Source organism: Atta colombica, unplaced genomic scaffold (genome assembly GCF_001594045.1).
Source record: "Atta colombica isolate Treedump-2 unplaced genomic scaffold, Acol1.0 scaffold126, whole genome shotgun sequence".
Lineage (NCBI taxonomy): Eukaryota > Metazoa > Arthropoda > Insecta > Hymenoptera > Formicidae > Atta > Atta colombica.
The window spans coordinates 3753082-3780042 of NW_017259213.1; the positions used below are offsets into that span (position 1 = coordinate 3753082).

The 26961-nt window shown below is 30.3% G+C and overlaps 1 protein-coding gene across 1 annotated transcript in view; it reads left to right on the top strand.

The window, feature by feature from the left end:
* Positions 1-26961, top strand: part of LOC108695114 (hemicentin-2) — a 168709-nt gene that overhangs the window by 13213 nt on the left and 128535 nt on the right. The window contains exon 2 of the mRNA XM_018204873.1: positions 17092-17189. Within this exon, the coding sequence (XP_018060362.1) occupies positions 17092-17189 (98 nt within the window). The remainder of the gene's footprint in view (positions 1-17091; positions 17190-26961) is intronic.

Sequence of the window (26961 nt, forward strand, 5' to 3'; positions counted from 1 at the left end):
ATTTTATTTTTAAATATAAATAATATCGCAATAAAAATACGCTACTCTAAAATTTTGTGAGATTGTTTTCAAGGATGAAATAGTTTGTACAGATAAAACGCATCCTCTTTTCTGTCATACGTTACGTATATTTCCACACGATTTTTGTAGCCTCCCCCCCTCTACCCCCCTTCCTCTCTACAGTAGCAAATCGTCAATTCTATCCGATGCAGTCGCACATTGCGCTTTAAAATTCACGCGTCAACGGTCGATATCGCGATGACACAGATATCTCGCCCAATAAGAGGAGGCTGCATACAGGAGATTCTACTATCCATCCGCGCGGACATCGATCCATTTCCGTGACACATCTACGGTATATGATTTCAGCCTTACAACCGGATATCCGTTTCTCCATTACTCCTACCGAAGAACACTTCGTAAATCGAATTTGGTTATTTACTGTTATCTTAATGAAATAATGCCCTGTTAATAGAGCGAATTGTTCAATATATAGAATTATTTAATGAGAATTTTGTGGTACTTGAGTTTCAAAATTAAAATGTGTATTTTTAGATTTTAATGTAATTTATTATTATCTTGGAATCGGGGCAATTAATGTTATTAAAAAGGAAAAAAGATAGATATATGTAAAACGTCAGTTTTATTGTCAGTTTATGATATGGTTGTACAATTCAGTAATATATTGAATGTATCTTCAATATGTTTCTAATTAAAATAGACTATAGATATATTTTAATTTATCTTATACAAATAAAATGTAATTTTAACGCGAAGCGCAAGACAGGCTTCACTGCCAAAGAATAATATTTTATTTATTTTATCGTTTAATTCAATTTGTCTCTTTGCAAATCAAAATACACAGTGTATTGCATCAGTAAGTGCCTACCTTCGAATACACATTAAGAACACTTATAATACAACATGACATCATGCAGGAATTCTCCTTTACGTTATGATACGTTCGACCTAATTTTGTTCTATTAATTAGCACTCCAGGACCGCGATTTTCACTCGAAAGCCAGGAAACCGCGCGGCGTTTCCGAGAGCACTTCATGGTGCATAATTAACGGAGGTATCTCGATGCACCCTCGGATAGAGAAATATGTGGCTTTTGAAGTTACTATTCATATCTCGATTATGATCGATTTTTTTAACATTTATCGATAGAACATATAATCTAATCTAAACTCGCCAAACGTTACACGGGAATGGTAGCTGATAGTAGTAAAAGTGACAGATTTTTCCGACCGCGACACACACAACATATCCACCGCGTTTTATTATTGTCGAAGGATTTGCCGAATCGCTTTGACAGACGCGGTCTTTCCATTTTCGTCAATCCGATTGTTCCGCTTAACGTTCGCCGCGTGTTCTCAGCATCTGTGCATATGCAGCACTGATAAATAGGCGGATGTGCAAAGCGCTCAGGTGATACAGACTTGTAAACCAGAATTGGCGTAATGGAATAAATCTATTATGCCACTTTGCATATGGATGCGCCTGTGTGTTTCTGTAGGAATAATATAACAATTCAAATTGAATGGAAAAAGTTATTATTTTTACATGCATGAAAATTAAAAATTTTTTTTAACTTTTGATTTAATTTTATTTTTTATGATTCCCATTATGCTCGAGAGATTTTACTTTGTTTTATTGATTTAAAAAAAACTGCATTTTTTTGTATAACTTATAATTATATTCGATTATATAATATCTTTTTATATTATGCAATATACTTTTTTAAATATAGTATATTTTAGTATAACAGATTTGTGTGTGTGTGTGTGTGTGTGTGTGTGTGTGTGTGTGTGCGTGCGTGTGTGTGTGTGTGTGTGTGTGTGTGTGTGTGTGTGTGTGTACATACATACATACATATACATATAATGAGAAGTTTATTTTTAAATTATTTGGAGCGTTCGTGCGTTTTTATGTTCTCCATAAATTTTTTACATCCTGTTCCTGCTGATTTCATATTCGCTTAATTCCTCTATTATACAATCTGGTCTATCATTTAAATGATTGCAATAGATGGGATCTTGCCCTATAATATAGAACGCAGACAATTTGCATGTCGAGAAGTCAGGGAGCTTTATAAACCCACTAGCATTGTAATTCTCAGCGTAATGCCTTGAACCTGCAGATGCTCTTGATGTAAGTGGAATGCAACAGTGCGTATCACGCGCGGAGTACTCATTCCACGAATCATCATTCCATTCACCAGTGTTCGACTTCGGCGGAAGTTACGTTTGGAATTTCTACATAGAAACAGAATGCACTGTAGTAAAGTTCGTTAAGGGCGTTGCATGTGACTTGTATTCGTGTCGAAAATACATTATTGATTTATGCAGAATTATCTATATTTTCACGCATCAGCAAGTGCAATAATATAAATATACAAGTGAATAAAATGTAACGAATAAATAAAATTACAATAATAAAACGGTTTGTGCTTTTATTTACTCGTTTTGTTTTTCTTCAAGGAAGAATTTTTTTTATATCAAAATTTTATTTTTTTTACATATCGTATATTAATATTACATAGTAATATTAATACTAATAATAATATTAATATTACATATAATAGTAATATTAATACCATCTATATATTATATTATCATATCTATATATTATATAATCGAGATGATTGATAGGATTTCTATACTAATTGTATACTATATATAAAAATTTAAATTTACACACAAATTGGAAATAAATCTAAATTAAAATTGCCTAAAATTACAAATAAAGTTCTCTCCTTTTTTAATGTATAAATTATATCTATATCATCCTCAATAACATCCTCAAATCCAGAATTTTTTTATAAAACTAAATAAAAGTACAGTTCTGAAGGATTAAATGAAAAATATTCCCTTTTATCACAAATGCATTAAGCTAAGCTTTACAAAGATTAGCGATATTAACAGAAATTTTCATTGATATTACGATGAAATATCAAATTCGAGCTTGAAATCACGTTTTTATGCGTATTATCGACTGCATTATTACATAGCGGGCATACCATATGCATGGCACTCGTCTCTTTGGAGCGCTGGTATGGCGATTATGCCTATGTATATACGTGTAACATACCAAAAGATACGGTATTTGGGTCATTTATGGAAATTTGATAGAAAATGAATGCAAGTATCTTATCAGCTATTCATGTTGCTTTCGTGTTGCGAAATTACGTGGAGCGTGTCACAAGAAATTCCAAACTGTCGGCCCCAATTTTCTAAGATAAACATTGTAAATCAGGGCCGACGTTAAACACCTGTAATACCATTCATACGTTCGCACATGCACGCGCAAATATTGGTGATAGTAATTTTCAAAATATATAATAGAGGAAATGATGCAATTAATTAATTAAATTCTTAAAGTTATAGTACAAATTATATGTATACGTGTTGATATATAAAAGTTGATATTGATATAAATTCCGAGTTATTGATTCGTAATACAATTTAATATAATATAAATATTATATAAATATTAAATATATAGTATATTCCAGAAGAATTTTAGATTGGTTAATAAATTTTGCTTTAAATTTCACTTTACAATTATGTATTCGTTGGTTAACGATACTAAATTTTCAGACAAACAAACGTTGAAGCTGAAACTTACACGTCACGAAACTCGCGCAAATCCACGTCATGATAATTGGTTGCCTCTTCATTGATCTCGCATGCCCTGGATTTTGCTATATTGTTTTACGAATGTATCAACGTGCATCGAGCGCGTGCAGGAATGAAATCGTTTTAATGCAATTGCCAAATTTGATCAGCTACATCTGTATTATTTATCTGCATACGAGTTACACAGTAACTCGCATTGCTGAAACACGCATTATCCGGACTATTCGGTTAAAACGTCACAGTCCTTCCGCGTGATATAGTCGACGTTACAGCTGTGCGCTACGTTTCCGGATGCGAATTATATTGAACACATGGCGTGTAACGAGCGGTTGTGCTTCTGTGAAAAACCATCCCTTTGTCGGGAAATCACTTGCTACTTGACGAGCACGCGTAGCATTTATCGGGCTTGCACTGTCAGCTTGAGCCATCGAGAACCGACGGCAAAATGCCATAATGCTGTCACACAACGGATTCAAGATTAGTTTAACCCTTTGATCGTTGCGTTAATTCTACCGGGACAATGTCGCCCTTATCGCGCAGATGTAAGCACAAGTATACATTTCCGACAACGTACTAAAGCTTCGTCTGTTATATAATATATCTTTATCTTTAAAAATTGTCGCAAAATCTGCTATTTTGACTATCTCGAAGAAGTATGATGTAGAATACGGTGTCATTACTTGAAGATTAATTTTTAAGGATTACATTAAGTGATGCACTGTTCTAAGAAAAAAATGTAAATGTAAATAGTCCATACTTTTCTCGACAAACCGATAATTTCTTTTGAGCAAAAATAGAACAAACTTCTATTTCTCTTTAAACGTCAGCATATCGTGTATGCTATATTAATTGTTTTCTGTTAATATATTTTTTTACTTATTTAGTTTTATATTATTTAACTTATTAATTGGTTAATTATTGACACAATAAGCTTAATAAAAAATAACGTAACAAATAACAAAATTTTATTAAAATTCCTGTTTTGTTATATATATTGTAAATTTTATCAAATTGTATTTGCAATTTAAAATCTTTTCTTTGCGTTAAGATATATGTAAACAGCACTTTTTAATTACAATTAAAAATTATAATACTTTTTACGGACTTAATCTCAATAAAAAAAAGAGATACTAATAGATAAATTTTATCATAAAATTTACATATATTCCATGCTTAATTTTATCCATTATAAAGTCTCTAATTTGACAAAACGTAGTCTTTAATATATTTAATGTTAAAAATTATGAAGTAATTAAAAATTATGAAGTAGTGAAAGAAAAGGCAACACTTGCATCATTTATACAGATAATACATTATTAAATTTTATTAAATTATAACTGAACATAAAATGCTTTAAAATGATATACATATCATTTAAATTATTATTAAATAGTAACGTTATAAAAATTATACGATATAAAATTAAAATTTTATTATTTCAAATATATGCATGTATTGTATATGTATATTCGCGCCTGTTAATTAAATTCAGCTGATTTATGAAATGTTTTGATTAAATAACGAATTTAATTAAAGCATTTCCAAGCGCAGAAGTCGATTGTTCAAATGATACTTGTGCATTCTCAATGAATTATTCCTTTCTATTTGAGGGTTAACGACTAAAGGTAATCAGGGCACCAAAGCTCACTTCCCTTACGAATTCCGTCCTCGTATTTGCGATGATGTAGGTGTCACTTTTTTCATTCTATCGAAGGGCGAAGAGGAGGATATCGCATGGAATTAATTAAATAAATGGTGGGCGTCGCGTTAGCGTTCATCAGAACGGCGGAAGAACGCAATCAACGCCAGGAAGGAAGGAAGGAAGATATAGAATAAGGAACGTGGGAAGATTTTCTCCTCTCTTCAAGAGGATTTTCTTCGTTCTTACTCTGCCATTTTGTCACTTCAATTCCCAATTTGCAGCTCACCGAGTCCATTATCTTCTAATGATATTATTAATATATTTTTGTGTGTTATTATCAATATCGCACAATGAAAACATTGAAATTATCATTATTATTATTACTGATATATACATTAACGTGTGATTAAATCACGATAATATTTCATAAAATTAGTAACTTAAATATGAATAGCCTGATAAATTTTCGACTCTTCCAAGGCCATGAAACGATATTTCTCTGACATTACGTGTTCGAAACTTCTCTATTGCAATAATTAGGAATTATGACAAGGATGAATGGGAGTTAAAAAAAATTCATGGAAATGAATACGAAGGGTTTTACTTAACTTTTAATATGCTCCATATCGGCATACCATTCATATTTTTCAGAAAGAAATTAAATTCTGTGGCGTAAATTTAACAAAAGTTGAATTTTCAGATAGTTGGCGCGGACGAAAATATGTTAAGTATATATCATAATCTCCGTGCATTTTTTGGTTTAATTTTATTATGTCACCTTTTCTCAACGACGACATTAATTTCTCCTTCAAACACTCCTTTTAATTGCGTTGTACTGCGGTGTTGAATCCTAAAAAGGAAATTTGACGTTATCTCGAGGAAATCGTCGATCACTTGTAATCGCCTCGGCGAGATGTTAAAGCGCCACGCGCTATTGATCTTTAATTTCGCGATTATCCGTTCGACTGCGATCTGAATCAGAGCTCTCTTTAGTTTCAACTTTCTTTCAGTTCCTCTTTCTGTCTATCTCCTCCGTCTATTTTCCCTCTCTTATGTTTTTCCCGCGCTATTCATTATTCGTAATAGGGAATAATTTCTTAGAGCTCAGATCTGCGATGACTATAAAACTGATTCGCCCGCAAGATTGAGGTCGCCTCGAATCGAATACAAAAGATAGAAAAAGAACAGAAAGTGAAGGCAAAGGAAGAGGATATTCCGCGGAAATTGAGGAATAACGATCCCTGGGGATAGAAAGGACGGGAAAAATATTTCGTTACCTTCTCAGATTTCCCAAGGTTCTTTCGTATTTTTAGATTGACATCTATTAGTCACACTCTGCCAGTGTCTTTATGCTTGTTCGCACGACAATAATACGATTTTAATTGTTTCGCGCGCTTTTGTATATCTCGTGGACAAAATATTCTTTTTTTGATTACGAGAAAGATATGACTTGTTAAAGAAAAATTTCTCTCTCAAATATTTGGTTTATTTAAAATGAATTATTTGATGTAAGCTTGTCTGATTAGTTAATGATGTTAAAATCACATTATTATATATATAATAATATAATATTATATTAGCTATGAAATGATGTATGCATAAAGGTATGCAAAGCAATTAATTACAATCGCGTTATTGATTTGTAAACAAATATAAACAGATTAGCTAAATGACTAATAGATGTTGATCTAAAAATATAAAAAAATTCTGGAAAATCCAAGAAAGTAACAAAATATTCATAGATCAGAAATATATTATGAATTTATTTTATAATGCATGTAAATTGTCAATAATTCTTTTTATGAACAGAATCCTATATAACCTATATAATTTCTATTTTTTTTCTAAAATTGATATTGCTGTCAAATTTGTATTAACAATAACTTTGTAAGATGTAAATTTAAGCACTTCGCGCAAAAGTGTATTTAAAATTATAGAAAATGTAGAAAATTCATATGCATCTCATGTATTTTTATTAACATTACTTGCTGAAAACAATAATTTCTTCTGAAGAATAATATTTAATTTATTCTGTCTTTTTATTACAAAATAACAGCTATATCTTTCCAGTTTCCCGATTATCATTCTACACTTATTAAATTACCAATTTAATTTATTATAGCCTTAATGTTTCAAAGATTATTTTATTACTTACAGTGATACAAAAGATAAAATTTCACATATTTATTATTTTTCTCTTCGGAATAATTTATTGCGTTCTCTGATTAACGACTTGTCTGTCTATTTGCTGGAAATAATTAGTTCCACGTGTCGTCACCACAGCTGAAGATGCAGCCTCTGGCTCGCTCACGTTCAAGAAACTTTCTACGTCGTTATTCAATCCCCCGATGAGCACGATTAAGAGACTTTTCCGAGCTTAACTTCGAACCGCAAGCTAGTCAAAGAGATGTTTCGATCTGCCTCCAGCAAGTCTGGCTTTTGCTTCCTCTCTCTCACTCTTTTCCTTCTATCGTTCCAACAATTTTCTCGCTCTTACATCGTATCCCAACCGTTTCTATGCAATGTGCCCTTTCTAAAATTAGTATAATTAGCTACAATTCTGAGTGGAATTAAAGTTGGGGATAAGATTACTTCTGTTCTCCTATCTCATCTCTCGAATGTCGCACAATGTTTCACCTTTACTTTCTTAAGACCGCGGCGTAATAAAATGTAAGATAAAATATAATAAAAATTATAAAAACACAATTCTTAAAGGAATATATATAAGTATATAATATAACTAATTATTTATTCTGATTGTGATTTATTTTATGAAACTTGATTAAAATTAGTGATTTGAAAATTATGTTGAATACGTGTAAAAAAAATAACTTTAACAATTTTCTATTTTAGTAAATCTAGCAACTTAAGAATATATAGATATAAATGCGATGGACATAAATTTCAAATAAAATGAATGTGATTTGTCTTTTTAAAGATGAGAAAGGAATACTTTGTCTTCATGATATGAAACTCTTACTATCAAGTTTATTTATAACTATGTTTGTATATATAGACATACCGAGAGTAAGAGAAGTAGAAGTTAGAAATAAACTATTCTTTTCTAAAAAAAAAAAAAAAAAAAAATGTCTTATTGTCATGCCGACGAATTTGATGAATGTTCTCTGCTGGCGCGAAAGTTTTGCAAAACAGAAATATAGTGGTCTGTCGTAAAGGTACATAAATTTGCCACAACCAAAAACAAATCTGAATCTCAAGATTTCACGAAATAGAAAACTGTGGAATAATAAAACTGCGATTCGTCCATTACTCAACAATTGTCATTGAACTAGACCTATATAGAATCGTTTTGTTTTATCAATATGTATATATGTATTCGAAATAATAACATTTTAATTTTATATTGTATAATTTCTAAATTGTTATTAAAGTATCATTTTAAAGCATTCTATGTTCAGAGCTACGTAAAGATAAAAAGTTCTATATATAAAGATCTACATAAAAAGCATTTCTCGACATGTAGCAAACTTTATCAACATTAGATTCTTTGAGAAATCAGAAACCAATTTTTGCTTTGTTAGTAAAAATTTAATGAAGTATCAATTATCTTGTATATGATGTAAGTGGCGTCGCCTTTCGCTACTTCATAATTTTTAACATTAAATATATTAAAGACTAAATTTAAATTAAAGTTATAAAGACTTTATATATAGATAAAATTAAGCGAAATATATACGCAAGTTGTATGAAATTTCATTATTTACTCGTATCTCTTTTTCTTGTGATTATAAGTCCGCAAAAAATATATTATAATTTTCAATTACTTTTGATCGTATTCACTTTGCAGTTAAATTTCTCAGGAATAGTCAATTAGGGTTCTCACACTTCAGCGACGAAAAAATATCAATTATAAAATATTGTTTCATATATAGATATTGTTTAATATATTTCTTTTCTTTTTTAAAATTGGTCTTTAAGAATTTTAAAAAATTCAATTCCATCGAAAAAAAGTATTATATTACAATAATTAAATTCTTTACTTTTTGAAAATACCATCATAATGAACTATTTAACGTGCTTATTCTTAAAGTGTTTATAATATTTGTTTAGTTCTATTTATTTTTCTTTAGAAAGTTGATTAAATCCATATCATTAATGTTTTCAAATAATACTTATAAATCAGAAAGCAATCAATATTGTAATATACAATATATCATTAATTATGACTTTAATTGTAAAAAATCGTTTACATAAAAAGAATCTTTGATTACTGAATTAATTGTTTCTTATGCTTTTTATCTTATGGTAACACATTGCATTTCTTACTTCTAATATCATTTCATTTTCTTACTTCTAATATCTCATTCTGATATTTCATTACGTCTCGGCCGTTACTGTACAAATACGCAAGACAGTATAGAAACAAGTCAAGTTGTAAGTTACTTGCATACTTTTCTTGTTACGTTTTGTTGCAAACATGTAACTTGTTGTTTGATTTGCTTCCCTGCTGGTTTCGCATAAACTCGTCGTTCTGCTGCGGATGCGCGAAGCCAGTAGAAGGACGAATCAAGTAGCGAGCTACTTGTTTAGCTTCTCTATCTCTAGCTTTTTGTTGAACTTTGTTCGAAGCTGACATAAGTAGCGATAGATCTTTTACGGGTCTCCTCTGTGGTCTATACTTTAAACACGCGTTTACATTACAATTTATTTTTATAAGTTGATGCGTCGATAGATGTTTAACTATGTACGCAGATTAATGATGTACATAGATACGTACCGTAAAATTCGGGCACACGCGAAATTATCTTGGAAATCTTTTCATTTCCACCGCAAGGGAGAACGAAATAATGACGCCGTTTTGACAATCTCAGTTGGAGTTCGTTTTTCTCTTAACAAGAAACACACCTTCGTTATCCGCAAGATGAAATGCTAACAACTTTTATTTTGATAATACTTTTAACTCATTTGCACAAAAAAATCTTTAAGTAGTTTGCTCGAGTAATCTCAATACGATATAATTAAAACTATTTGAACAATAATTTCTTATTTGAGGACGTAATTCATTAAGATTTTTTTTGTAAAATTGTATGAAGTTTAATATTTATTAAGCCTAATTGATGTATTTTTGTTATGAAATTCTTGATTTCTGATTATTCTCAATTAAAATTAAAAATTCGGCAATTAAAAAATATAAAGTGAAGAAATACATGACTTTTACAAGTAATTATAAAATTATAAAATATAAGTAATGACAAAAAATATATTGTATTCATGTATCTCTATATTTTATTTCCTGCATATAATAATACATAAGTTTTTAAATTATAATCTTAAATTATAATATTAATTGCTTTACAGTAATTTCTCCAAAACGTTTAAAACAATTTAAAGAAATTAAAGTATCTCGGATTGGAAAAAATATAAGCATAAGTATTAACGATCAATGCACTTTGGATTAGAAGCAAAAAGGCAAGGAAGTTGTAAATCGTTTTCTTGTTTTTTGCCAGAAAAGCTTACTCACCAAAGCAGGCGGCCTCAAGAACTGATTAAAAGCCCTTTGAAAAGTTCCTTGATTAAAAAGTCCTCAAATACGGGACACGAGTTATTGAACACGAAAGTTTCCTTACGAAAATGAAAATTTTCATCTCTTTAAAATATAGATTTATTAATGTTTGTCATTTATATGATTTATCACTTATTGTTAGTGCACTTTTTTATATTTTAATTTCTTCTTAACTTAACAATCTAATAATGTAATTAAATATTCTTAATCAGCAACTTTTTATTGGCTGTTATTATAATTATTTTAATTTATTTTGAATTTATTTTATTAAAAGCATAAAAGTATTTTTATTATAGATTGGTCTATGTGAACTGAAAATGAACTGAAAATATCCAATAAAATTATATTTATTAAAAATTACAATGATGACTTATCAATCTCGAAGTTATCGAAACTGTTTTTTTAATACAAAAAAAAAGCTTTATTTTAATCATATAAGTATAGTTTAAATATAACTGGAAAAAGACAAAGGGTCTAAAAAGAGACAAGAATAAATATTCAAATAAAATACTCGAACTGTGTAGCAAGTGAAAGGCTTTAAAGTACTTTAGTGGAACAAAAGCGTATAATTGATGCAAACTCCCAAGCGGAAAAGTTTGCTGCGAGGGTAAAAGCGGATGGCCGAATCTGTCTGATTTGTAGAACTGTTGAAAATGAAACAAACGGCGCGTGCCAAGTTTCCTTTTATACGTCGAAATAAAATTAAAGAGCAACGTTTGTGAGTCTTGAAACAACGTTTAAGCAGGTCATTGACACGAATACGTGGCAGCGACTGAAACCATGAATGTGATTTTAGAAATCTGTCTAACGCTGCAGCACTCATGGAAATCAACTCTGTGCCACTTGTCCGATCTTTGATGTAAGATGGAAACAGATCAAAGAGATCTTGCCTAATGAGAATTTGCTGCCTCCATTAGCGCAATAGCCAACCCAGGAGGCTTTCGGAATAAACATTTGCCGGTTAAAAAGGGAATATCATTAGTGTGTTGATAGCGAGTGCTTTACGGTGCACGGTGGCTCGAAAACACTTTGCGACACACGTAATGCTTGTAACAGGTCGCCGCCTTCGGATATTTACAAAACGATAATTCGCAAAGAACTTACTTTTGCAAGCGAAAACGCATCAATGACTACCATCGCGCCCTGGGAGAAGAAGTTGCGATCCGAAAAACTTTTGTAATGGAACGGGGATTCCACAACTAACAAAAGTATATAAAGCACTAGCTCAATAAATAAGTAGCACGACCAGAATTCTCTAACTCGTACAATAAATTCTGCACTGTTACGAATACCTCCCTCGCGTTTCACGCTTGCTCGGAGTTCACTTTTGACTTATCTCTTAATTAATTAAAAGTTATAGTGGGTACATTTCTGCCGACTATCTGCAATCTATGCCATAGCGCCTCGCAGTACACACCAATGATCATCAGAAATATTTTAACATTTATTCAGATACTTAGAAAACGGAAGAAATGTACATAGTATAAACTGCATTACAATCTATTCTAGTCTCATCTGTTTAAGATTGTAGGAAGACTGTTGTTGTTTTGACTACTTTTATTTTTTCAAATATTTTCGTAGAAATTTTCATTTGTACAATCTGGATATATTTGTAAATCTCAGCTTACACCGATATAAGCATAATCTTTCAGATTTACAGTAATTGTCTTTAGATTAAGATACCAGAGATATCTCGTGACGATACGCATTTGTCAATTGGCTCACGATTGCTCGACAAACATTAGTAAGATTAAACGTGGCGGTCATGTCCACTCACCACAAGAATTAGATGCAAATCGCGCGAATTATCATTGAAGCTCGAATCCACGCGTCAACAAATGGCGTTAGTTACTAGTTCGCTAATATTGATGTAGCGTTAATACTTCAAACCGTGATCTATTATTCCATTAAACAAGATTTCACTCGGGGGAGCGTTTAGAAGCGTGCACAATAATTTCTGGCTTGTTCAGTTGCGAGGCACTCTCGCCGCATAAAAGCCCACGAACTTTTCCACGGTGTGCGACCTCCAGTGAATACCTACTGACTCTACCAGGTTAGCTCTCGTAAAACTTTTTCTGAAGCTCGAGTTTAAATTGAAAGTGAGCTCTAAGCGCAAGTAAAATCGTCCTTCACGTTAGACGAATTTCCCAAGTGGGCGCAAAGATAATTCCAAAAATAAGCGTGTCAATGATCCGTGCCGACATTAAATAGGATTTTGGTTGCGAAAATCTAGGACTGGAGATGTTAAAGCCAACTGGAATTCGAAACGTCGAAACTTTCGGCCGCATAGCTCACCGGAACAGCAACATTCAGCTTTCGTGTTCTCCGGAGAATTTAATTGTGTGGAATAACAATTTATTCGTTTATCGTGCCGAGCGAAATCTATCGGAAAAAAGAGAAATAGCAGAATATTTTAAACTTTTATTCCAGAGAACGGAAAGCAAATTTCCGTTCGCTAAATGAAACTTGTCCGGCATTTGTAATGCACGCAATGCGATTATCTAGATATATCTGGAATAATGATTTCATTGCAATTACGGCTTTTATTAAAAACACGTATTGAGTAAAACGGGATTTTAATATATATTAGTTTTTTCAGCAACAGCAAATTCTAAAATCTAAAAATTTCGAAAAATCGCGAATGTTATAAAATAGAATAAAACTTTAATAAAAATTTATATAACGATCACACATTTCTAATTTTTCCTATAATTATACCAGCATACTCTATTAATTAATAAAAAATTTCATAGCTTTATTAAATGTACAATCTGTGTGATTAAAAAGGTACATGTTCATGCATTTCATGAATTTTTAATATTTATGGTTAAGTTTTAATATTTATGTAATAATGTCCAATGTTAAATTAAATATATTAAAAATTAAACGTACAATATAATATTCAATTAAATGTACAATCTGTCCAGTTAACCGACATATTTTTGACGTAATTAATAAATATTTAATAAATATGGGTTTTAAGATTATTAATATTTATGTTAATGTCATGAATTTTTTTTTTACTTTGCTACGTAAACTTGTAGATAAGAAATTGCATTTCTTATCTAATTTAATATTAATTTCTTTATTTTGCTCTCTAGAATTTATGTCAAAATAATTTAAATATTATGAATTCTTAACATGAACAAAATAATTGTTAAATCGTCAAACATATAGCATCTGTAAAATGCAATAACTGTTAAATAGCTTAGATAAATGTATATTTGTAAGAATTGAGTTCTGTTATCATTATACAATATAACGCTCCTGTTCTAGATAGATGGACGAAAAAAATAAAGAATGTTTTTCATTAACGCAGTCAGCAATTTGAAATTTATTTAATTCATTGGATTTAATATGAATAATAATTATGCTATCGAAATAGTTGCTGATTATCTACTTCAAAATTGAAATTTTGGCGAGTCTATTTAAATTTTTTTATAAAACTGATTTAAACAACATCTGATATTTATATTTTTAAACAAAAAGCATGAAATTGCACGGGTAAATATTAAATATGAACATATATATTTTAGTTAAAATTAAAAATAGTGCGAAAGAGATATATACAAATGTCGTTTAAAGGTTGTGTAATTTATATTTTTATTTTTGTATGAAATTTTTTTTGTATAAAATTTAATTTGTACTTTATCGCGTCGTACAAACCATGGAATACATATAAATATTTTATTCGTACTCTGTTATCATTCGTCACGCTATCAACAGTACTAACTCCTCATGTCATGTTTGAGCATTAATTATAACTCATTAGATTATATCTAGGAAACAGCATAAGTAATATGTCGATATACATAATCGATATACATAATTCTTTTGCGTTCATTTCGTCAGGTTATCTCATCATGATTTCGCATCAACTATGATGTTTCGTCGGGGTAATGTATGTTTTTCTTTCCATGTAGTACTTGGTACAGACGAGACTTCAACAGTTCAATTAACTGAAGAATCAGTTGGATTAATGGTCGTATGAAAGAAATACGTTTTCCTGGACTCTGCAAATCTCTCGTGTATTTAATTAGCACGTGCAGCCCGAGTAATAGTTACGCAATTCTTCGAATGGATAAGAGTGTTATGCGAGTTAACGAACGAACGAGCTTAATTCGTTCGTTTATTATGGAATATAATGTAAGGTGTTAATCTTCTCGAAGGAACGATATCTTACGCAATCTGAACTCGTTAACATTCTGTCGTCCATTAAACTTATCTTCTTCTATATTTCGAACTTTGAAAGTACGTTTAAAAATGAAAAGTTTGCATCGAAAAGTATAGTATAATTTAATAGTATAGTCCTTGGGTGTACGTATTCATATCGCAAATTGAAAAGAAAAATCACGATATACATAATATTCATTCATTATCAATTTGTTGTTAACTAATGATTTCAATTGTAAATTATCACATATTATTAGATATAAAACATTTAGCATTTTTTACTTTAATGTAAGACAGTGTCTTTATTTCTTTCCTATTCATAAATTTAAAAGTAGAGTCATTAATTTTTCTTTAACATATAAAATTTGAATCTTATTTGCAAGCTCTTTTTTGTAAAATCTTTTTTGTTCTCCTCAAACACATTTTTGCAAAGAAAAATAATAGAATTCCGTATAAATATCCTTGAAAATGGTATTAAAACGAATTTTGTAAAAATGAAGAACAAAGTTTTTTATCTATTTTTTTTTATCTATTTGTATTTTCGAACATTAATTTATTACAGCTCTTTAATTTTCAAAAATAATTGAAGAACATCAGCACTGTTCGAAAATTTGAACATTGAAACGAGCACTCTTATTTGAAGTTCCAATGTCCATGTTGAAGAAAACTGTCGCGATGTCTACCGATCAGAATAATTTTGAATTATTCCATAGACACGTCGCTGTCAGTAGTTCGCTATGAAAATCGAGGTGTCAACGACATACTTTACCGTTACGAACTACGCGGAATTAGCGGTGCAGCGTCAGCAATTTTCTGTTCCGTACTTTTCTCACGGCGAATGGTACGTTCCTCATTTTCGCTGTGTTTCAGTGGCGTAAATTTATAGTTCGTGCAGCGCAGCACAACGCGACGTCGAGTTTTGCGCTAGCGGGCGCCGATGGCATCCCGCGTAGCTCCGAAATTGTTTTGCACTTTGAAAAGCGTGCGATATCGCGTACGTCCAAGAAATCTGATGCGTTGCACCGAATTGCAAGCCGCTGCGTTGCACGTGCCAGAGCAAACACACCATGTGAAGCCCATGTATTTTTTGTGCAACGCAACTTTCAATGAGTTAGTGGCAAATATATCCATGTACGCGTAACAAAATCTGTCCGCATATTTCGAACGAAATATATTGTAGCATCGGTATTTTTAATTTAGCACTTTATTCGCATCTGTTTTTTTTATTGTTAGATTAATCAATAATTTGTATTATATTCTTGCAAACTTTAAATCGTAAATCGCTCAATATCAAATATTGTTTTTTTCTAAAATTTCAATTTTGTATATATCGATTTGTATTTATCGATTGTATTTATCGATTTTATAATATCAAATGAATATATTGAAATTATCAGACATAATTTTAAAAGTTGAAGTACTGGGTTGTCCAGAAAATTCGTACCGATTTTAAAAGAAAATTAAAACGCAGAAGATTTAAATAATTTTAATTTCATTTATTAAATTTAAATCTTTTGCGGCGCAAACTTTCCAGACAACCAATAAATACTGAAAAAGAAGTGTTTAATTTTAAGATATTAAAATATTTTATTTTGATCTCAAAAATAAAGTATTTTAATATCTTAAAACTAAACACTTCTTTTTCGAATGAGGAGAAGAGGGAAATAAAAAGAAAGATAGAAAAAGAAATTGATACTTGATCATGTTATATCATCGAATTATATCATTATGTTATTACTGATTATTATGGATTATAAATGGAAGAATAGCTTTAGCAGAAAGCTTTTTCATTGTAAAAAATACAAAATAGGCTTTATGACAAAAACTCGCTAAATTCAACGATGTTAGTGCCAGGCAAAATTTATTCTCAAGTTGGACTACACGTTTCCATATGCACATCAGTAGAGACATGAAAATCTTATTTTCTCAGTTGAGTTTCTCTGTGTTATTCACGTTGGTAACTGACTTTTAGGTGCATGATAAACGAAGTTTTCTTCGTACGAACAAAGTTTCTCATTCCAAATACATTGTACGCGTATTTGTATGGTAAAGATAGGTATATAGAGTTGTTAGTTGAAAACTGCAATATTAATCAGATGTTTCGCTTCTAGGAGGACTTGGAACCTCGCGAGGATGCGGGACCGGCTCTCGTGGTACATGGTCTTCTTGATTCTGCCGACAATCCTTTTGGCCAGGTCGCTCGATAAAGGTGAGCAAAGAATAAGAACCTTTTTTCTTCTTGAAATAAGAATTAATATTTCGCAGATGATTCTCTTATTTTGTACATATATATAAAATAATTGAAATTCATGCATGGAAAGAATGGTTTTGCTAAAATACCTAAAAATTTAGCTAGACTTGAAAAATAATTTTATTTGGAATAAAAATAATTGTAGGATGCTTAAACTGGTTGCAAGAACGTTAAAATTTTTTTGTAGCATTGTAACCAACGTTTAATTCTACATAATTATTTTGATAGTCCAACAAAATTATTTTTAGATCTAGCTTTCATGAATACTTCAGCGAGATCATTTTTTTTTTCACTTTTTGTGATAGAAACACGAACATTTGCTTATTTATTTATTATGTACGCCTATATTGTTTACAAAAGCTAGAAAGCAAATTACATTGACTTACCTTAATGCATCCAATATATTTTTCATTTAATCATTCAAAATTGTACGAAAATAACAGTTGCATAAAATATTTTCCACATCATTAAGTTGCGTTAAAATCAGGTTTGAATATAAAATATATAATTATACTGATTAAAATAGAATTGCAAGGTCGTTTTATCATTGCTATTGTTGACATTAATATCTTTGTTATGCAGGAAAGATGAGAAATATCAATAATAATGAACACGTATACGTAAATTAAATGAAATAGGATATATATTTCATCACGTGAACGGCATGATAAAACATGGAGATATAGAGCTTAATAAATTCCTAGTGGCGTTGTATTGTTGAAAAATGCTAGGAGATGGCCCTTTCTGTGTATTGAATGATGGGGCATTATAATAGCTCGACTTCTGTTCATAAAGGGAGCCTTTTAAATTTTGTGAAATTATAGAATGCCGCTTATATATCGGGTGAAGTGAATAAAGCTTTCACTTTCAATTGACGCGGAAGTTCACGAGAATGCCTTTTCAACGTCCATGATAGACATCAATAATACTGCCTTACCGAATATAGCATAATTATAGTAATTTTTCAGAAATTTTTATGTTTATTTTCGAATGCTTTTTACGCTTTTATATATCGAAGAAAATTTAAAAAAGTCAGTAAAAAGATATTTCCTCGCGCGAGCGCAGTGCTCTTAACGTAAAAGCTCCTTAACGTTAATCGCAGGTGAAATTTGAATGAGGCGCTCGAAAAGTTAACGCTTGAATTTCGCGGTACAAGTCGCATTAAGGCGTATTACGTTCATAAAGTATTAATCGCATTTAAGAGAAGCAATATCGTGAGCAATCTTCTATAATTACTTCCTTGCCAATTATGCCGAGATAGAGTGTAAATGTATATTATTTTATATCGCGCTCCGATGCATTACTGCTTAAGATCGAAACGCCAATCTATTTTTTTCAGCCTTTGATATCAAACGTTTGCGTGCACATAATTATTTTAATTTAACGTTCATTTACCGACATTACAGCGCAATAAATGCATTTTTATCCACGTTACAATTAAAGCAAATTAAAATTCACGTTGTTAAAAAAGAAAGTAAAACAAAAAAAGAGATAACGGTATGCGAATATTTTTATTTATTCTTTGATAAATTGTGATGAAGTTAATTGTTCACATATCAAAAGATATAAAAAATTCTATTAATCATTCTTTTCGGTAAAAACTTGTGATAAATGAGATTAATTATGCACATATCAGAAATGTAAAAAATTTATTAATCATTATATTTGATAAAAACTTATTGCATTTCTTAATTCTCTAACATCTCTATTAGTTTAAGCATAAGCGTTAATATAAATATTTTTTTATATTTTGATTATATTCAGATTGTGGACTTACTTGCAAAATTATATCTAGATGCAATTTCCGAGAACTACATCGTGCTATAAATATGTAAAACTAAAAAGCATGCAATAAATATTTCTCTACTAAGACATTTGGTTTACCTTTGAAAATATACACTAACAATAAGACGCACTGAGTAAATGGTGCTAGATAATTTTTTACGCATGATAAATGTGCCGACATTCAAAAGAAGGCTTGTAGAAAGTAAGAGAGTCCACGATAAAGATGTGCCGGCATGCAAGCCCCGGATAATCCTGGAAAACACTTGTAGATAGAAGGCGAAATAGAAAACCCGCAGCTAAAAATTTTATTCTCTGCCGTTTACTTCTCTAGGAAAAATAACTTGCCGTGCGGTGGTAGGCGGATATATATTCGTCTTGAGAGAAATCCTTTTTAGCGCGCGAAACCGTCTTGCTGGTTTACCCGTTTGCGCATATGCCCGTGTGCACATCAAACATCGAATTTCCAAGCGAAACGGAGAAGCAAAAATACAAAAATGAAAATGTCATGCACAAAAAAATTGAAGTCATAGACCAGCGCTTGCTTGAAAGTATCCATAATACAACTTAAGTATCCATAATACAACGTACTTTAAATTTTTACAGAAACTAGGACATGCTTTGGAGAAACTAACACATAAAATTATATTGAATCAATGGTAGTTTTGTTATTTTTTAAAATAAATCTAAAAATAATTTTGTTGGAATATCGAAATACTTACGCTCAAGTTGATTGCTGGAAAGTCAAAACTTACGCTCAAGTTGATTGCTGGAATGTCAAAACTTTTTGAGGTATTATTCATTTTACTTGAGTTACTCACAATTATTTCGATAATATGATAAAATAATGTATAACGATATTATAATATCATATGTGAAAAGAATGATTTTACTGAAATACATTGTTAGAAATGTTTGTGAATTTACCCTTACAATAAAAACGTGCAGTAAATTTACAAATCATATAACGTTTTGCTGTGCTTCACAATATTTGCAAATTTACAATAGAAATTTGCTGTGAATTTACAAAATTGGCGCGCCACGCGTGCGCATTAAAGATTTGCGTATATTTCACCACAAAATGTTTGCAATTTCACAATGTAGCTTAGTTTAAACTATGTAGTTTAAATTTAAAGTACATTTTTGTTGGATAAAAATTGCCAACACTTGAAAATTTACAACAAAAGTTTCTTATACAATGTATCTAAAAATTCAGTTAAAAGCAGACTTAAAAATAATTTTATTGGACCATCAAAATAATTGTATAGGTAACTCAAGCAAAATGAATAATACTGGAAAAAGTTTTGATATTCTAGCAATCAACTTGAGTATCCCACACAATTATTTCAATAGTCTAATAAAATTATTTTCAGATCTCTATCTAACTTTTTAGCTACTTCAGTAAACTGTAGTACTACTGTACTTTCCATGTACATACATCCGCAAACGGCACTTGGAATTTTGTTAGTCGATGAAACTTTTCACAGACAAAAAATGCGAGACAAAGGAGAGAAAATACAGATATCCATGCATATCGAAGCGTTTAACAGACACCTGTTATACATAAACATGACGAAAGTGCTTCTAATTAAAATTCTCGGCATTACTCGGCGAGTTTTCAAGTGCAACAAGAATCGCTCGTTTATTCCGAACTCACGCGTGCATGCTTGTACACACGTACGACCATCGTGCGAGTCATTAGCGGTGAGAGAAAGAGGAAGTCTGGAAGCGTACGAGAAAGCTCGACAGTGAAAATATGGAAATATGTGAAAGATACGTGCGCAAAAATAGCGTGATGCATTTTCCAGTCTACCGCTCGTTAAGTTACGGTGACTGAAGTGAGATTTTCATCAATGCGCCGCGTTGAAGCTACATCAGAAAAAAAGAAGTGCAGACTCGCTTAATCAGCCGCTACTGATGAGGGAAAGAAACACCGCCGGGATATGATAAGAAAAAACATGTGCGAAACAGTAATACAGAACAAATATGCTCAAACGTGTAAAAAAATGTCTTTTGGTTAGTTAACGAATGATAAAAACAAAGCAACACGAAAGATTCGTAAAAATGATGAAGGGACATTTTCATGAAGAAAAGAAAACATACGTGGTACTTTGAATATTATATTAGATATAGTGATAGCCCTATGTCACATAGAAACGACCATAAAAACGACAGAAATAAATTTAGAAGATATACTATTTCTGGTTCTTCTATTCTCTTTCTTTATTCAAACGCTTTGTGTACAAAAATTTTTATTAATGTATGTATATTGTCATGGCATGCTTACAGACGGAGAAAAGAGAAAATAAAAATGCATGTATAGTATTTTTTAAAGATGTTTTAGAATGTCGCAGTAGTTCCATTTATAAATATTGTTTTGCAAAGAAGAAAAAGAGAAAGTAGGAAGAATGAAGGAAAACTAATCTCATAATCGTAGATAACGAATTATTAATCATTGTGTATTTTGTGCCAAATTATTATTCTTTTCGTACAAGCAAAAATACATCAAGTTCATGAATATATGAGAAAGGACAGAACGTGCTTTTAAACGAAAACATTCTGTTGTTCAAATAACACATGAACGCAGATAGTATTGTTGTACTGCTAGACCTGAGTTGTTAGTCAGAGAGAACCAGGAAAACTGGGAAAAATTATGGAATTAAGAAATTTATTAATCTAAAGATAAAATTAAATTACTGTAACACTAATTCTAAATTTAAACTTCATTTCTTAAAAATATTAAAATATTAAAATGTTTTTAATTATTTAAAGAAACATTGTAAATATTTTTTTATGATTTTTTAGTTTTGTAGTGAATGATTAGAAAGCCATTAACAGATAAAATTAAAAAAAAAATTATAATATCTTCACTTTGCAGAATCGAGATATATGTTAATGACATTTCATAAATTACTCGCAGTAGCAATATTATACAAAATATTTACATTTTTTAGTAGTCGTGCATTTTTTAAACGCGGAAGGATTTATTACGAGAGATGTTTTCAAAATTATGTAGTTTTAAGATAAAAATTTCTAATTAAGTTGATAATTAGAATTATAGTGTTTTAAGAAGGTTAAATCTTAATAAGCAATTAATGTATACACATACAAAAGAAAGATTTAATGAAATAAATTAAAAATGAAGAAACTTAAAATTATATCTGACAAGAATTCAAAATAGACGCAGAAATATAGACGAAAAAATAAATATTCTTCTTTCAAAAATACAAGATTAAAATTTTTGCGTTAAAAATGCTTCAAAAAGTATGATACAAATTTTATTTTATTTTGTCATTTTCCATTTATCAAATAAATGGAAAATAAATTTTATTTTGTATTGTGTTTTTTTATTCGTAATTAACAAAAAATTTTAATATTTTTTCTTTGCTTTTATTCAATGCTCTTTTCAAGCTTTAGTTAGAAAACATTTTTTTTCTATTTCGCTAACAACCCTAGAGACAATTAGCGAACAAACGAAAAAGTGAAATGCTACTTTTTTATTTGATAAAGATAAATTAAATAACTATATTTTTTTCTGTATATTTTGCATTATGGCGAACGAATGATAACTAAAAAATTCAAAGTTAAATGCTCTGATTGTGATTGTTATTATGCATGCCGATCGAATACAATGATTTATATACGATCGCCAAAAACATTAATGCGAAATGCATTCCATAATGCGTGACAATAATAATTACGTGTGCATCCTAGTATTTGCGTACGCATGTCTATCCACATTCTTCACCAAAATCCATGAAATTGTTTCCATACCTTGCATGTAGGCATGCGTAATCGTCAACATGAAACGCATGGTATGTGAACACAGTGGCGGCTTGGAATTAGAAAAGGATATATATATATATATTATTATTGTTTATTGATGGATTAGTAATTAATTTTTCTTTTTTTTTTCATCATTTATATTAATAACTACATAAGAATCTTTTATTTCGAACTTTTGATTTAAATTACTTATAAGTAAAGATCTCTTTTATTCTTGCCTCTTGGTTCAATAAATGATTTACTTGAAAAAAATTTAATATACTTGTGTGAAATTGTTCATTTTATTTTTTTGCTGATATATATGAAGATATATTAGATAATTAGTTCAAAATTTGTAACAAAGAACTAAAGGAATTAATTAATTAATGAAACATAATAACGGTTGAGTTCTATAAAATTCTAGCATTTTTCTCTACACAGTGATTTATTTCCGTCCTGGATAACCGAAAGTAATTTATATTTAACATCTTAATGCTATGCCGTGATATACTTGGGACGTTCAAGTTACGTGAAATTGCATTCTGGAATCATAGAGAAGAAAAAGTTACGTCCGTCAGACGCTCCATTGTGACCGTTTTTAATCGGATATGCTCTTCGCAATGCAGTTTTACTCGACGCTATTCAACGACTTTATGAAGGTGTCGTGTTTTTTTTTAAAACAAGTATAAGAACGAGTAAAGAAAGGCAGGAAAGAAAAAAAATAAGTAATGGCCGCGCGATATCAGCAGTGCGAGAAACGTGTATGCTCTCATAGGCTTGCAGACATGCAACTACCTGCCACAATAAAAAGAATTTTTCGTGCGTGCACACTGCAGTTCACTAGGCGAAAAGGAAGTATTATTCAGGCCTACGTGATGGCAGTTTAAAAGAGATACGCGATAAGAGTAGCTTCTTTGTATTGGTGAATACAAGAGAGAAGTATTTCTATCGCTATGAAAGTCTTGTTTTCTGACGAGTGTTATATTATTCGAGGATTGTAATTTTTATAAAAACGCGTTTATTATTATCGATAAGAATATTATCGATAATAATGTTATTATAACATCATTATAATTTTATGTCGAAAGTATTTTGCTGATACTAATGTTTTATTTTAACTTAGGGATTATCTTCTTCTTTTTCCTTCTTGTAAATCTGTTCTTCAACTGGGTTGATTCTCTTGGTACCGGAACGGCCAGCTATCAGCTGTTCCTCAGCTTAGGAATTTATTGTTGATAATTTAGGGATATTACTGAAAATAATTTCTTGTATCGTAGATTACAATAATTTCACAAATTACAATAATTTATTATTAGAAGGTATCTATTATATTAGAGATATCTATTATATTATTTCAATGTGAAAAAAAATGAAATTAATATTTGAATTGTCATTAAAAATATAATTAAATATAAAATTATTGATTTAATAATAATAATAATTTCTTATGCACGTTTAATGTAACATTCCCGCAATTAAAAATTTTGGTGGAATTTTTAATAGAATTAATAAAGGAAAATTTTCTTTTAATAGGATGAAACCAATAGGGTAAAGTATTTCCCTGGAATAATACAGGCAAGAATTGTCTCTTGATAGCTTAATCGCGTGGAATCGGCATACCGCTTTAAAGAGCTTTCCCCGCTTTGAAATTGAAATCGCGCCAAGCGCATTTAGGTGGCTTCCCTGGAATCGTTACGCCAGCATCCATATTTAGGTATCGGAAATTCTATAAAAGACGACGCGAGAAGTTAATTCGGGTCTACCTCACAGCCGATATTTAACAGCGTAAAAAGCAAACTTGTGAATCTCGAAATATCATCTCATTACACAAATAAATTCTCGTTATATAACCAAATTTAAAGGACAGAGTTTACACAAAGATTTAAAGCGGAAACTTTATTTGTTAAGTACAGAATATTATTAACGGGACTGGAATTATTGAGATATTATTTTTATTATATTATATATTAAATTGTTCAAAAATTATTCAATAATGTTACATGATATTTGATTTTTTATTGTTGTATGCACGTCATATAGTCTTCGAATAATATATTTAAAAAATATTGCGATTAATTGCATATTAATATGAATTCGCTGCTTTATATTAACATATGTATATTACGATTACGTATAACAATATTCAGATCATTATGGCTCAGCAGATCATTATCGATTTTAAAGAATAAATATATTTCTTCGCATTGTTGATGACACAATCGAGCGAAACATAATAAAACGAATAAAATAGCAGGATCAGCACCACTTATGCAAAATTTGTTTAACTCCCCGTAATATTTTACAAAAGCTAGCTGCAATAACAAGGACGCCTTCGATTATCCTTGATATTCTTATTCTGCGATTTTTGTTCTTTTTCTTTCTTTCATATTTGAAGCTGTAAATAATTTTTTTATCCTTGATGATATATTCTTTTATTGTGAAAACAATATTGTTACTTTAAACACGTCAAAATTAAATTAGAGATTAGATTAAAGTTTTCAGAAAGAAAGTATTGTGTCTGATCTTCAAATATCGATACAAAACGATAATTGCTATAGGATTTCCTCCTACATTGTACTTTTCGTTTATTTATATTGCTTCATAAATACCGATATTTTCTCAATAAAATTATCAAATAATTTCTGCTATAAGTAGTGATATTAATCTGCACTACACACAAATCGTCTATCTTTTCTTTTCATATTGTAAATTGCGAATTCTTTCCTTAACAACAAGTTCTTTCGTTCATCAAGCTAGCCGATTATTCTCACGAATGACAAATTACATCATTTATCTATCTCATTATTCAGACATGCTATTATACTAAGTACAAAGTTTCGGTGCCTAAGAGGTACTTATATCGTGGTCTAGTCGACGTCTGCCCGTGAAAAGCCACCATCCTTTTCAACAGTGTATTGTCGACTCTTAAACGATCCCGTCCGACGTGAACAATCGTCGGATAGTTCAGAAGTACAATTATCTCTGTAAAAATGTAACGAAAGTTATTGCATCGGTGCTCCTGCTAAGAGTGTCCTTAAGGAGCATCATCTTCTCTCTGCTTTCCTGAAAACTGCAATCTCGATTTATTTGGTTCTAGACTTCTTAAATCTAGGTTATTTTCGTCTCTAGTTCTAAGATTCTCAGTTTCTTAAATGGTAAATTCTAGAATCTTAGGTCCCTGACTCACATAGAAAAGACCTTTTAAACTATAAATTATCCAAGTTTTCTAGAGATCTTAGATTTCAATTTTGAAATATCTTTAAATATTAATTCTCCTGAACTATATTTCTCTTCTAAATGAGATGCTTTTTAATACTTGCAACTTGAAAATTGTTAAACGCTTGCGTTTTTACCGTTAATTTTATGCTTTTGCACATATGGAAATTGTTTTTTGGTATACTTATACATGGCCAAGAGTTTATATTTCCAGAACTTTAAAATTCATTTTCAAGCGAGCTTACATGCAAATGTAAGTCAAGTTTTAACATCACAGAATTAGACGAGTTATCGAATTATGAAGGAGCTTCATTGTTGAAACAAGAGATTAAAGTTAGTAAATTGAAACGTAGCTTAATAGATGATCGTTATTTACACAAAGAGAACGATTTTGCTGAAATGTTTGAAAATTCAGCTAAAGCTGATCTGAAAATCAGCAGAAAATCAGCATCTAAAAATAATTTTGTTAGATGATGGCTAAAATGTCAAAAAATTTTGATGTTTTAGCAATCAGTTAGAGTGTCCTACCTAAAAAAATTTGATGGTCTAACAAAATTATTATCTAGCTAAATTTTTAGATATTTCAGCAAAATCGTTTTTTTCCATGTAGGGCTAAAATATTATTGTTTTTGCCATATGCATTGCGTACATGCATTCTCACGCGAAACATTTATTTTTATAGTTCTTTTTCTCTTTTTCTCACATGCATAAAAAGATATTACAAAGGTTATGGCGAATAAATAGTTCATTATATTAATGTCTTTACATCGTCCAATGATTAAAGTAATGTCATAATACATTTATAGTAATGTCATAATATTTTTATTTAGATCTTATGAACTTGTTGCAAATTTATTTAAGTCTCTATTTATAACTATTGCTAACATAAAACTCGCAAATAATTTATTAATGAGATAGAGCTCCCAAAATTCATATAACTGTTATATATAAAATAAATTATATATAT